General features: G+C 44.1%; 1 protein-coding gene across 1 annotated transcript in view; it reads left to right on the top strand.

Moving 5' to 3' along the window:
• The window catches only part of LOC310867694 (cadherin-6-like), a gene marked incomplete at both ends in the record, with an annotated part of 46,665 nt that extends 40,705 nt beyond the window's left edge, over positions 1-5,960 (top strand). Inside the window, 4 exons of the mRNA XM_083777813.1 lie at positions 1,443-1,564; positions 1,821-1,938; positions 3,417-3,668; positions 5,443-5,960. Coding sequence (XP_083633939.1) covers positions 1,443-1,564; positions 1,821-1,938; positions 3,417-3,668; positions 5,443-5,960 — 1,010 coding nt within the window. The remainder of the gene's footprint in view (positions 1-1,442; positions 1,565-1,820; positions 1,939-3,416; positions 3,669-5,442) is intronic.
• Positions 5,961-15,535: the final 9,575 nt, after the last annotated feature.

The raw sequence follows: 15,535 nt of genomic DNA on the forward strand, positions 1-15,535 counted from the left end.
TCTCTCATGGCGTCACACCAACCTGCTTACGGGTCCATTTAGGTCTATTTTTACACTCTCAGGGTCCTCTCGTACACCCTAGCGCAAAAGCGCACCGCAAGTGTCATCATTGCACATTTCTGACCAGTTTGTCATGCGTAGTACGTAGTAGTGTCCATGTTGTGTTGGTAGCAAATGTAGTTTGTGCTCAATTTGTGTCCCCCACATTCAGTTTGTCTTAACCCATTCTGACCTGAGATCAGATTCTAAAAATGTCTATTACATCCTGACACTTTCATTATTAACCCATTCTGACCTGAGTTCAGATTCTAAAAGTGTCTTCGATTTTTCAAAAATAGCAGACCTACAAGCTCGTATCGCGCCACTCGGTGGCGCGATATGAGCTTGTAGATCTGCTATTTTTCAATAGATAAAGCATAACATGATGCTGACACCAAAATGGGTGCCCGTTCAGAATGGGTTAAAATGAGGTGCATTGTTGGTGCTATTGCTATCTTGAGACAGCAGAAAGCCAGAAATCTGTGCCATTGACCAACAAAAAAAATCTGATTTAGGCACAGTATTTTCCTGCTACAATGATGAGTAAGATACTCCGCCGATTCACGATGCGTGTACACTCTACTTAATCTGAATCCATGCAGATGTACAGTACAGCTGGATGTGACTTTCACGTCACTCACAACATGCCAGATGGCATTGCAGAGTAAATTAAATCAAATGTGTGACCTGTTTAAGTCTGGGACATTAGCGTGTTTTAACAGTTTCAAAGGCGTGAGGAGGAAGAAGCTGGTATTTTGACCAAAACGCAGATGTTGACAGGCAGTCAATGACTGGCTGCTAAAAAGGGTTACCTTCTGGTACCGGCACCGATCTGCATGCTGGTGGTTGCAGGGAATCCCTGACCTAATTCACGAGACTTGTTTCTCTCTGTGATGTCCCATTTTCCTTAACCCATTCTGACCTGAGATCAGATTCATACGAGGTTTCCGCCGGACACACACTGGTCTGATGAACCCATTCTGACCTGAGATCAGATTCTAAAAAATGTCAGTCGTTCTTCGATTTTTCAAAAATAGCAGACCTACAAGCTCGTATCGCGCCACTCGGTGGCGCGATATGAGCTTGTAGATCTGCTATTTTTAAATAGCTAAAGCATAACATGATGCTGACACCAAAATAGGTGCCCGGTCAGAATGGGTTAATGCATAAAAAAAGAGTTGCAACATTAGCAGAGTTGAACACAAAGAGAAGATTTGATTCTATACAATCTTTGCATCATTGCTCTGTGTTTAGTGAGTACAGGGACATCAATCACCAAGACTTAATTTTAGCTAGTTTGCTTTTGATTCTCACTCCCACATGAAGTGCATCCTTATCAGTGATTGTAATTACTGTAAATGAGTACACGGTGTCCAAAGATCTCCTCTCCGTGTCTCCACCAGACAACCCACGGCTGACGAGCAGAGTGCCAGCGTACATCAGAGTGCTGGATGTCAACGACAACGCTCCAACGTTTGCCACCAATTACGAGACGTTTGTCTGTGAGAACGCCAAGGCTAACCAGGTTGGTTTGATGCCACGAGAGGAGAGGAGAGGAGAGGAGAGGAGGGGAGGGGAGAGGAGAGGAGAGGAGAGGAGAGGAGAGGAGAGGAGAGGAGAGGAGAGGAGAGGAGAGGAGAGGAGAGGAGAGGAGAGGAGGCAGTAGCCATCATGGTCACCAGTGATACTATTGATGGAAAAATGAACAGATTATTCTCTTGATTGTCCAAATGGCCACTTCCATCTTCCATTTGCATAACATTGTGTGTTCTTCCTTTCAGATAATACAGACAGTGAGTGCCTCAGATCCTGATGAGCCCGTCGGGGGCCACCGCTTTTCCTTCAGCCTAGCACAGGAGGCCTCTGGGAAGGCTAACTTCTCTGTGCGCGATAACAAAGGTTTGCTCATTTTATTTATTATTATTATATTCCCAGAAGAAGTCCTGTTTACATGTTTTACCCCATAAGCTTTACCACGCTAAGGCCTCACTGACACCTAAGACACACTTGTGTCCTGTGTCTTCTGTGTGCCATTTCCAATGGGAGTCACAGGGTTTAACACATTTAGTACAGGAAGTGCCTTCAAAATAAAGGCTATAGAGTGCCAGAGTTGTCTGATCGCTTTTACTTTGAAAGCCATGAAACAGGAAACGCTTGCCTAAAAAAGTTGACTTTACAAAGGGACCTCACATCCCCGATCATCTTAATATATTGTTTTACGCTCCAAAAAGCGTTCATATTTTGCGGGAGAGACGGATGAGGAGCAGAAATGAAGCGCCAGCATATCGATCCATTCATCACCACGGAGAGCGCCTTGGATTAGGAGATACGAGTCATTCTTTCCGCCGCGCTAACATGGGAGTCAATGACAAGCTAATAGTTGCACTGAGCGTTAGCATACGGCAAGCGAAAAGCGAAATGCCAAAAAAAAAAATAGGAAAAATTCGGAATATTATTATCTCGCCCCGCGTCGCTGGGACGTCGCTAGGACGTCCTCACACGTCAATAGTACTAATATTTCGGGATCCTTATGACGTTCTCAGATGTCCTATGTATAGAATCTGTTAATGACACAGCCTTGTTGCATGGCTGTCTTCTGCCCTCCCCCCCATGCAACGAGGTTGTGTCTTCAAACCATGTGACTCCCATTGGAAATGCATTGAGGCGGCCATGACACACAGAAGACACAGGACACAAGTGTGTCTTAGGTGTGAGTGAGGCCTAATTCTGCCTGTACCTTCTGGATACCCCCCACTATGCATGTCTCTCCCTTTCGTCTTCAAAACTAAAGTCACTCTCCGCAACCACATCTCCTTTATTTTTATTTATTTGATGTATTTAACTATTTATTTATGGGCACAGGTGCTCACATGGGCAGATGCAAAAGATGCAATGCTACACAGCGTATTTGTAGCTTTGTATATCTGAAGTTGAAACCAGCACAACTTTTTTGGTAGCTTCAGCAGCAGCAGCTACAAACGTCGGATGCATCTTTGTATCTTCATGTGGCTGGTTTCCATTCAAAATGAATGGTAGACTGTATCTTTGCATCTGCCTGTGTGAACTCAGCACTAAACCTTAACCCATTCTGACCGGGCACCCATTTTGGTGTCAGCATCATGTTATGCTTTAGCTATTGAAAAATAGCAGATCTACAAGCTCATATCGCGCCACTGAGTGGCGCGATACGAACTTGTAGGTCTGCTATTTTTGAAAAAAATCGAAGAACGACTGATATTTTTAGAATCTGATCTCAGGTCAGAATGGGGTTAATCAGACCAGTGTGTGTCCGGCGGAAACCTCGTATGAATCTGATCTCAGGTCAGAATGGGTTGGCATAGCTATAAGCTACATGGTTTCTCTCTCCATAACCCCAGACAACACGGCGGGGATCCTGACGCGGAGGAGCAGCTACCTCACGCTGCAGAAGAGCGTCTTCCTGGTGCCGGTGGTGATCTCCGACGGGGAGTATCCCACGCAGAGCAGCACCAACACGCTGACCGTGCGCGTGTGCACGTGCGACCGCGAGGGCAACATGAAGCTGTGCAACGCCGAGGCGCTGGCGGGCCGGGCGGGCCTCAGCACGGGAGCCCTGGTGGCCATCTTGCTCTGCGCCATCATTCTGCTCAGTGAGTCAAGATAAGCCGGTCATCGCTGGTTCACCACTATTCAGTATTTTAGCTGTGACGTGAGCGCCCCCTCCTGAGATACTTCAGTATTTTAGCTGTGACGTGAGCGCCCCCTCCTGAGATACTTCAGTATTTTAGCTGTGACGTGAGCGCCCCCTCCTGAGATACTTCAGTATTTTAGCTGTGACGTGAGCGCCCCCTCCTGAGATACTTCAGTATTTTAGCTGTGACGTGAGCGCCCCCTCCTGAGATACTTCAGTATTTTAGCTGTGACGTGAGCGCCCCCTCCTGAGATACTTCAGTATTTTAGCTGTGACGTGAGCGCCCCCTCCTGAGATACTTCAGTATTTTAGCTGTGACGTGAGCGCCCCCTCCTGAGATACTTCAGTATTTTAGCTGTGACGTGAGCGCCCCCTCCTGAGATACTTCAGTATTTTAGCCGTGACGTGAGCGCCCCCTCCTGAGATACTTCCGGGTCCTACTTTTGTGTCGCTTTTGTGTCCCCATGGAGTTATACTGTGATGCTCCGTCGGACTAAATCTGAGACGAAAACAACTACGAAAGTCTCATTTTACCGCTTTCCTCGCAACAACAAAGCTGCGCTGCTCTCCAAAATCTGGCTGTGACAGGCCGTCTGTCCCACATGGAATACTATCACCATTTTATTTGATTGTGTCAACTAAATCCTCATAATGCAAACTAGATTCAACATACTCAAGCCTGCACACATTGTAAATATCCCCCGAAATATTTTACCGATCAAATGGACTGTTGCCACCTTCAATAATAATGATAATAATAGTCTTTATTGTCTCCACATCATATATTTTTGTTGTCATGGACACTTGTACAAAACATTAATAATTCTACTCGAGTTGGAAGCATTAAGACCCATTTTAACCCTCTATGGCTTCCTTTCTGAAAAATAACGTCAATTTAAAAAGATTCACGCGTTTAGATATTCTATTTACAATGGGATGCGGACGGGAGCTGGTGCCACTTGGACCCGGACGTAACGTAGCACTACAAAATGACGTCGGACTTAAATACTGAATGGCCTTCTGAGGGTGTCAGGAAAAAAAAGTATTTTGACGGGCCTCGATTGCGTCGTTATGCCTGGTTTTACATTTTGGTTGGATGCTGAAAATAGCGCTCTTTGTTGTATAAAGAAGTATGCAACTGGATAAAGCACAAATGTGCTAGGATGTGACACGGATACGAAACAAAACCTAGTCTAGAGATATTTGTCAACACCTGCTCTGTTCTGTAGGATTTAGTCCATGGGACCTCCAGGGGGTTTAATAGTGGATGTTCCTTTCCTAATCTAGTTCAAATTGACACTAAATCCTAGAAGTTCTGATAAGCACAAAGAGTTAATAGGAAGAAACTAAGAAAGGTGTTTCAAAAAGAAGAAACAAAGTTCTCAGAGCCATTTTTGGAATACTTTGCCACGTGTCTCGATTAACTGAAGGGTCCAAAATGCCCTGAATCTCTTAAAATGTAGCTTATGCTATAATAATTGCAGCAACGTATTACCCAGATCAAAGCAGAACAACATAGATCATCATCATTATTATTAGGGGGCCAAGCATGGAGTGCAGTGTATTTTGTTTTTTAAACGAGATTTGGCAATATGGTATAATAGGGTCATGAAAAACTACGCCAAAGGCTGGCGCTATAGCACTCAATTGAAAAATGCAAACTTTAACAAGTATAACTCATGCACAGTGAATAAAGCTTCTTTCCTCTCTCCTCTCCCCTCCCCCCCCCGCAGTGATCGTGGCGCTGTTCACCGCCCTGCGGCGGCAGAGGAAGGAAGACCCGCTGAAGCTCTTCCTCAAGGAGGACGTGCGGGACAACGTGGTCAGCTACAACGACGAGGGCGGCGGCGAGAAGGACACGCAAGCGTTCGACATCGGCACGCTGCGCAACCCGGAGGCCGTGGAGGAGAGCAAGCAGCGGCGGGACATCATCCCCGAGGTGTCCTTCTACCCGCCGACGCTGCCCCTGCAACGCCGCACAGACGGTGGCGGCGGCGGCGGCAACACTAACGGGGGCATGAGGTGTTTCGTCCGCCAGAGACTGCAGGACAACGACGCCGACCCCACGGCGCCACCCTACGACTCGCTGGCCACGTACGCCTACGAGGGCAGCGGCTCCGTGGCCGAGTCGCTCAGCTCGCTGGAGTCGGCCACGACCGAAGGAGACCAGAACTACAACTACCTGAGCGAGTGGGGACCTCGCTTCAGGAGACTGGCAGACATGTACGGCAGCGAGGAGGGCGATTCCTAACGAGAGGCCGGGGGGAGAAAAAAGCGCAGAACGCTGCGGAGAGAGAATGTTTTTATTTGCGGTGTGTGGCGGCTTTGGTGAAGCGATTCATCACCAACACCAACACACACACACACACACACACACACACACACACACACACACACACACACTGCACAAGCCAACAGGTTGTGCAGACGTCTCTGGTACATGCTTTGCTGTCCGATGCAAAGAACGCCATGTGTTGGTTTGTCCAAGTGCTCTTTTTACCGCCAGTGATGTCATGTTCCTCTAGTGGACCAGAGGTTTGGCTTCATGGGTCCCGGTGCTGCTTCGAGAACACAGTGGACTATACATTGAAAAACGAACACACACACACACACACACACACACACACACACACACACACACACACACACACACACACACACACACACACACACACACACACACACACACGAAAAATACTAAATACTGTACAAATACTTTGTGTCTCTACCTTGTGTGCAATTTGGTGTGTGTTAGGCCAAACTATATCTATGCCAACCTGCATTATTTATGTACATATAACATATATTATATATGTTTTTCTTTGTACGCTACCTGTGATGAACTCCATACTTTTCATACTGTCTCTGGGACTAAAACTAAACAAAACAAAAACAAAACAAACAAACATGCTGCATAATGTGAGTTCAATCTTAGCTTGTGTAATAATGGCACTATGATACGATACACTGTACAGCCGTACTGTAACATGCTGCATATTGTGAGTTCAATCTTAGCTTGTGTATGTATGGTGTTTTTTCTAGAGGAATTTCTATCCGTCCAAACAAGCTCTCTTTGCCGTCTCATTTGTGAGTCGCATCCACTACTGGGCTCAAAGTTCAAACCTGTTGAACACCAGGATGCTTTTTACTGCCATTACGTTTTTCAGGCTTTTGGGGAACAATGGTGATTCACAATGGACAGTGATGTGTGTGTATGTACTGTATATGCATTGAACAGTTGCCATGAATACAGAACCATCCATTCAGTCTATACCCTGATGCCCTTGAGTCAATTCTCCGAGTAGCAAAACATTACTAGGTGTTCAAGCCCAGTTGGGTTGAGACCTTTTCTGCCACAATTTCTGTGAAATGGTAAATGGCAATGACATTACATATGTTCACCACTCATTGGAAGTTGTGTGAATTACTTACAAAAAAAAAAGAAAAGTACAATGATCACAAAACACACAGGATATTTTTCAGGTTGTGAACTGTGTACAATATTCTGAAAATAGTGTCTGGATATTATTACAGTGAAAGCTGTGGAAACATGTCCCCAAAAGGAAAATTGTGGAAATTGACCATTAACCCTTGGCCTACAATTCACGGAAAAAACAGAATTAATCGAAAAATCTAAACCTCCCGTTAACGGAAAAAAACGGAATGACAATCAATATCAGTTATCGCGGGGTCAAAAGAGCAAGAATTAATATTTTTTCGCTAATATCACTAATGTTGGATGTAATTTACCAAAAAACGGCCGAAATCCGCGTGATCGTGCGCTATCGTGCACGCGCGCCGTCTCTATGTGCGTCGCTGTAAAAAATGTGATATTTTGCAATCTTTTGGGGTTGATTTGAGGATAATTTGACTTAGTTATGAAAAATATAGCATTAGCTTAGCAATCCGGACCAGCCAAGCTATTGACTAGGGTCAAAATAGTACAGGATGTTGTTGATCGTTCAACCGGAAGTGACTTAGGAAGATCCGTCTATTTTAGCCAATATCAGCATAATGATGCTTTCCCGCCATCTGGTGGCGAATCGAGAGAATACATTTGCAATGAATGAATGGAAAAAAAACATCTCTTCAATCCACCAGATCTTTCTTGTATGTTAAAACGATGAATTAAAAATATGCCAATTTGTTACCCAAACAAAAAAATTGGGACTGGCAGGGCAAGGGTTAAGAAGTTGTCCAGCACAGAGTTGGCTATGAACGAGCATCTGTCTGATTATTATATAACCTGTTAGTTATCCTTAACCCCGCAAAAGACCTGGATATATTTCAACCTTGCAGATGGTGTTGTAAGAGTGTCTAGAAGCCTTGCAATCTTCACCTTTTTTTTTTTTTTAAGATATTTTTTGCGGCTTACGCCTTTTATTGATTTTTTAAGGGACAGACAGTAGGCTGACAGGAAACGGGAGAGAGATGGGGGGATGACATGCAGTAAAGGCCGTGTCGGGTCCGGGAGTCGAACCCGCGGCACACTGCGACTGGATTACCAGTCCGGTGCCCAGACCGTTACGCTACGGCCTGGGCCCAATCTTCACCTTTTAACAGCAGCAATATCTTTGCTTTGGAAGATTCAAATGTTATGTTTATCCTAGCCTCGATACCCAGGCTTTCATTTCGTCTACGCGAAAGATGAAAGCCTGGAAAAAGCCGTGGGCTGAACCAGTCTAAAAGTGGGAGTCAACCCTTCCGCGTAGGCGTCGCTCTAAATGATGTGACGTAGCGCTGCACTAGGGGGAGAGGAGGGGCCGGGGGTGACGGACAGATCGATGAGATCCAATCAGGGTGCGCGTTTTTCTGAGCCGCGGCCCTCCCATCTAGGCCAGAAATGTCTCTGCTTAGGTCAGGCTATGTTTATCCCTAAACTTACTATGGTAACACAGCACTTTCAGGTTTTCAAAAGACATACATATGACAAGTATCTGCACATCACATGACATTTAGCAGTGCCACCTGAAGTGCTGCTGCAGTAACACACTTATTTAGTCAGTTTGAGCTAATAAAAGCTGTAATGATGCACTTTCTAATTTCTAAAGATGGAAAAGAATTAAGGTTATGGTGGTCCTAAAGTCTGGTTGTTCTCAAATGATTTCACATCAATACCTACATTTTGTATTGACCTATGAATTCACGATGTAGTGTATGGAAATACCTTCAACAACCATGTTTGCCTCAAATACTAGCTGTTATAGTTGTAAAATTAAAAATTAAAGCAATCAGGGAGATGGTTGGTTCTAATCATAGACTGTAAAAAATATGGACAAAGCGTTCCCCGGGTCTAACATGGACGTGAAATGAAGCCTGTTATTCTATGGTAATTCCTGATGTAAATCGCCATATTTCTAGATCCGTTTTGGCCCAGCTGGCCATTGGCTGGCTCCGTTTTGGCCCAGCTGGCCATTGGCTGGCCCAGACACGAGGCGGGACTTCCCCCCTTCTTCTCCGTTAGCTTTTATTTTGACTCGAGTGGGAGGGGAATCCCGATCATAGACTGTAACGGTAGCCACGCCCCTCAGAACATACGCGACTTTATGGTCATTTTTTTAATTAATGGGACCATAATTTTCCATGAGACTTAAAACTAGTGACTGGAAGCAGAAAGTATTCATGACCATGTTTATTAAGGTAATACAGTTGGGCCCAAATACATGGACTTCTATGGGGCTATGGGTTTTTCTGGGTCCAATGACAGCGCCACAACAGGCCATTATATGAATCGCGATTTCCTTATAGGCTTCACAAAATATCTGTCTGACTGCCCCCCTGGTTCTAATGTGATGTTCAGTACAGCACACTGCTCCAGTGTTGGTATGTATGACAAACACCATGGAGCCATTCTCATTGTATTCCCTTTGAGAAATAAGAGAGAAATAGATTGTTGAGAATGAAGTGACCTTTCCCATAGAGATGTTTATCAAAGCATTACACATCCTTTTAGTGACATGCAATACGTTCCTCAATCGTTCCTCAGGGTCTCCCTGGAGCTCAGAGGAGGTAAAAACGTTATAATGGCAAGAAAATAGATTGGCTGCAGGTCTACGTACGTTTATTTTGAGATGCAATCGGACAAGTTGGAACAAAAACAACATGATATTGATCTACAAACGGGACCATATATGCCGTGTCTGATATCTCTGAGCTGATAAGAAAGCAGGCTAATGGGAGAGACATGGGAGGCTGGCAGAAGCTGAGATTTGGTAGCCCCACACAACAAAACGAAACAAAAAACAATTGGTACAATTACCACGGTGATGCATTTTGTTCTCCGGCTATACTAACTGAATCGATCTTGACAACCTGTGACAGGTTAACAAGCCAATTGATTACACAACTTCTTCAATAGCTTAAGTTCTGAATGCTTCATTATTCTGTGTTCATTCATCCCTGCCTCGCGTCGCTCGTTGCATCGAGTTTAATTTCCTCGTATGCTGAAGAAGAAGCTCCCTAATTTGCAAGTGGCTGTTTGAGATTGTGACTTGTATTTCTCTGATGTGCATTTAATGAAGTTCACTGGTAGTGAACAATCTTTTCTGCCTCAGGGCACAATGTGTTGCAATGTGTTGCAGAAACACGCAAAACATGTATTTTCCCAAACATGCAGGTTCCTGTCTTTATACAGGGTAGCAGCATATATACAGTATACTCAATTTACCGTTATGCGCTTGTGTTTTCTTGCCTTCCAAGCACCATGCTTGGCTATAAGGCTGATGGAAAACAAACAGCCATTGTTGTACCTTTTATAATGTATAGTGGCAGCTCTTTGAAGAAGTCCCTCTTGCACTTGCATCAGTTCAACTACCATGCAGTCAACATTGGGACTTCTACAATATGGCTAATGCACCACTGTCTACAGTGCTGTTATTGGGGGTTTTCTAGTGTGGGGGGTGACACCATTTGTTATGATTCTCTGTTCTAAGTATTGGACCCTAGTCTGGTTCTGGTTCTGGTTCTGGTGTGTGACGACCCGGTTGATATTTCCATGGATCGGCGGCGGACAGACAGGCAGGCCGGCCCGGGAGAAGAGATTAACATGACACGAAGACTTGGTCACATTAATTCATTCACACAGTTTATTACACATACAGAATCATATATAGTAATCACTTCATGTCCTACTGACGTCACTGACTAGACATCACAATCACTGCCTGCAGCACGCGGCCTTCAGCGTGCCCCTAACACAGCCCTAAAGTATGTTACAGTTCAGGCAGTGCACCATACATATAAGTACATTGCATATTCACGTACAAGTACCAAGTATCAGTACACAGCATGTTGTATATTACAACAGGGGGCTTAAGGGCATAATGCTGTTGGGTGGTGCCCCCCTTTCTCCGGATATTGAAGGTTCTGTGGGTGTTAATGTGTAGACATGGCTAGCTATGAGGGTTACCACAGACTGCTGCAGTGCAGTATACTGTACATGTTGGCGACAATGTGATTGCACACGTCAAGTTTTGTCATTGTAGAAACAATTATGAGAAGTTGTGAAAGTGTAAAGGTGGCCCGATCGAGACAAACAGCTGTTCAGCAATCTGCTTTGTAAAATGTGATATTTTGTACTAAATATTTATATGACTTAAGGTGATTAAATCAGGCCTGTCTCCTCCAGCCTGACTTTAACATTTGTTTCACATTAATCAGTCTGACAGTACTGATCTCCTTGCTTGCTACATTATGTTATGCGCTTTACATAGATTGTGCATTACATTCACACACATACATTAATACACCAATGGCGGAGGAAATCATGCAAGGCACCAACTACCAAGCTGCACATTGGGAACAATGCCACAAGCCACTCTACCCTTGAGCCACTGCATGCCGACCCACTGCATTCAGTGATTCTCAAACCTTTTCATGTCAAGGACCCCAACATTATATGTAATTGGCTGCCGACCCCCATCTATATGTTGATTCAAGGACCCCCAGAAGAAAAGATATGAGTTAAAGGTATATTCAGTGATTTCACTTAATTCAAATATCACTTATTTTTTTGTTTTGTTGTGATAATCCTCCCTACTATAGAGTGTGCTGACCATATAAGGAGTTCCTCCCTGTCCCCAGTTAACCCCTGGGGGTCAAAAAACCTTAGGTTTCGTTTTTGACTCTCTATCCTGATTGGACGAAAGGCTGGATCCCACAGCCAAAAACGAAGGTTTTTTGAGTGAAATCACTGAATATACCTTTAAAAACGTTTACTGTGAAAGAATATAATATTCAAAGATTTGCGCCACATCTACAAGCTCGTAGCACGGCACTCAGTGCCGCACTATGAGCTTAGAGATCTGCTATTTTTCAACAGCTAAAGTTTCAAATAATGGTTACAGGGGTTAAACATTAAAGTGACACTGATGCGTTCCCGTCCTAAATGGGTTAAATTGTGTAATATGGCTGGTTTAACATCATTTTAAATTCTCTGCTTATAGCCTTCAAAGTCTGATAAGAACTGTTACTGTTCAACCAGCAGTGGGATCGTAAAATAATTGACACGCTTGGAGGCAAAGTGCAGCAATCCCAAGTGAACAACGTTTGATTAGATGGCAGTGACACAAGTAAAACACTCCAACGAGAATGCAGGCAGTGCTTAATTCGTCGGATCCTGAGGCAAGTGAATGGAGGAAATCATTAATTAGACAATCTATAATTAAAATCTACGGGCCTGCAAATTGGATTTGGAGAGGGATTTGCCTTAATTTTTTAAGACACAAAATCTGATTTTTGTTGATGGTGACATTCTTGAATGAAACTAATTGACTCAAGCATTTTTTTTGTTGCTCAGATGCACTTTTTGTCATTTTGTATGCATGACACATACCTGATGCATGACACATTTTCGCATCTGGAGAAAAAGGGTGAAACAATCTTAATAAAACAACAGTGTTCATCTATAATTTAATCTATAACTAGAAAAAGTGCCCTTCTGGGCACAGGTCTCCACCAGGATAGGAATGTAGGACATTGCAGCTTGCCTTCATCTGGTGGTTGGATAAAAGGGCAACAAAAGTAAATTAGAGGTAAAAACACTTTTCGGCCAGTTATAGCGCCACCTTGAGGCTGAGTTGAAATTGTTCATGTGGCATTTCTTCCTCGGCCTAGTGGGAATGTGCGTGCACAATTTCACGGAAATCACGCGATGTGTTCATGATTTGCAGCATTTTGTTTGAAACTGAGCACTCCTGTGAACTTTGGAAGCCAATCTTAACCAATCAGGATGGAGTCTGAGAAATGTGAAAGACCCGTTTCGTTGAATGGCTCTAGAGAGACTGTGTACCAATTTGCGCGATGTTTGGACAAAATCTGTAGGTGTACTGTGCAAAAACTTGTTTTGCACAAAGCGGCCTCCTGGTGGCGCTATAACAGGCCGTTCTGGAAAGTTTGGGGCAGAGGTTCATCGTTGGCATCCAGGGAGTGTGTGTGCAAGATTTGGTATCGACCGGGTTAACGGTGGCCGAGATTAGCTGCTCACGGACACACACACACACACACACACACACACACACACGGACGGACGGAGTGCAAAACATACTCTCCCCCCATGCCTTCGGCCTGATGGAGACAATAACCGGTGATTTCTTAAAAATACACTTGTGTACAGTGAGGGGTGCCTGTGGGGGTACGTACAGTACAAAGTCCATAGACTTGGCTGCCACATGACATCACAGGGAATGTATAAGAGAAACATAACAAATTCCATAGACTTGGCTGCTACATGAAATCACAGGGGGCATGAATAAGACCAACATAAAAGATCCATAGACTTAGGCTGCAAACATGACGTAATCTCTGAAAGCCAGACGTTGGAGGGACTAGCGCCCCTCAAAACGCCGTTGTTGTACCGGCGTTTTTAGTTAAGGTACTTCCAGCTTCCCTGCGTTGGTTGATCCGAGTGCGCGGGAGGGTTTGTCTAGGGTTCGATCAGACTTGCAAGATATGGGGGTGCCATACCTTTGGTTGCTTTGAATGCCAGCATCAGAGTTTTGTATAGAGGGTATATGCGTGTGTCATCATCATCATCATACCAGGAAGTTATGCAGGAACAAGTGGCCTTGACAACCCATACATCTAAACACAAGTCCTATCTGATGCAATTAAACGATGTTAACCCATTCTGACCGGGCACCCATTTTGGTGTTGGCATCATGTTGTGCTTTAGCTATTGAAAAATAGCAGATCTACAAGCTCATATCGCGCCACCGAGTGGCGCGATACGAGCTTGTACGTCTGCTATTTTTGAAAAATAGAAGAACGACTGATATTTTTAGAATCTGATCTCAGGTCAGAATGGGTTAAACTGACTTTGTCACTCACTTTGCCACTCGATTTGCCACTCGATTTGCCATTCACTTTATGCATGCGCATACCCTCTATTCTGTGCGCGCAGCGACCAGGATCCAATTGGAGGGACTAGCGGAGAAGGGGGGATTTTTCTATAGCGCCCCTCAAAAAGAAAAAGGAATCTAAAGGAAAAGAGAAAAACACAAGTATACGAAGGACTGTTTTGTGTGGAGAAAACACTCCATCTGAGAAGTCCGATCATCACAGAATGGAACACCTGGTGACCAGACAGCGGTTTTGTGTGTTTCAGGGAGCTGTTGTTTACAATTTTCAGACAGCACGATTTACATTTCAAAGCTCACTCGTATCCTTAATTTCACTAACTGTCTGGGACTGAACATTTTGTTTTTGTCAGATGGTTGTTCAGTATGGTAAGATGTTGCCAAGCTCAATCTTAACCGCCATCTGTCCTGTTTTGTTAAAATAAGTGTTACATAGCGCCATAATATTCAGATAGTACTCATTGCTATAGTTTGTTTCAGGTCCTCGTTATACCAATTTCATCCAATCCAGGAGAGAGAACACCACACACAGCAGCATGCAGGATAAACAAACAACAAACTGAAGTTATGACACAAATAAATCACCAGCTCCAACTGGAATGCAATAAAATTCAAACTGATAAATGGATACCTCTCTTAAAATAACATCCACAAACAGGGGATGGTCATGGAACAGTGAGCACAGTAGCTCATTGTTTTAACCCATTCTGACCTGAGATCAGATTCATACGAGGTTTCCACTGGACACACACTGGTCTGACGAACCCATTCTGACCTGAGATCAGATTCTAAAAAATGTCAGTCGTTCTTCGATTTTTCAAAAAATAGCAGACCTACAAGCTCGTATCGCGCCACTCGGTGGCGCGATATGAGCTTGTAGATCTGCTATTTTTCAATAGCTAAAGCATGACATGATGCCGACACCAAAATGGGTGCCCGTTCAGAATGGGTTAAATATGCTAGGTTCATCTTCCCACGACCATCTGTTCAAAAAAAAATTGAAAAAATGCTTTATTTATTATCACTATTATTTATTATAATTTTTATACTCCAAAGCATGTCACAAAAATATTTTGGTTGCTATGTGGCATGGAGACTGGAGAGGGAGGGAGGGAGGGACGGCAGGCACACGCACGCACGCACGCACTCACACACTCACACACACACACACACACACACACACACACACACACACACACACACACACACACTAGTCTAGATCAATACTGTACCTTCACTAAACATCACTACATCACATCACAACACATTGTGTAAATCACAATTGTGTTTTAGCACTTAATTTTCTTCAGGCCTTAATACTTTTGTGGATGGAGCAGAAGAACAGACAACATGTCGTGAGTGCTCAGGCGTTCTGCAGGGGAAAACAACACAGCATTGAGAAGCCCTTGCACTGCCCTTTGCATAGCGATTACCTCTGGTTATGGCATTAATGTAGCCGGCCTCATGTCTT

This window comes from Protomyctophum parallelum (assembly GCF_964188405.1).
Source record: "Protomyctophum parallelum genome assembly, chromosome: 12".
Taxonomy (NCBI): Eukaryota; Metazoa; Chordata; class Actinopteri; order Myctophiformes; family Myctophidae; genus Protomyctophum; species Protomyctophum parallelum.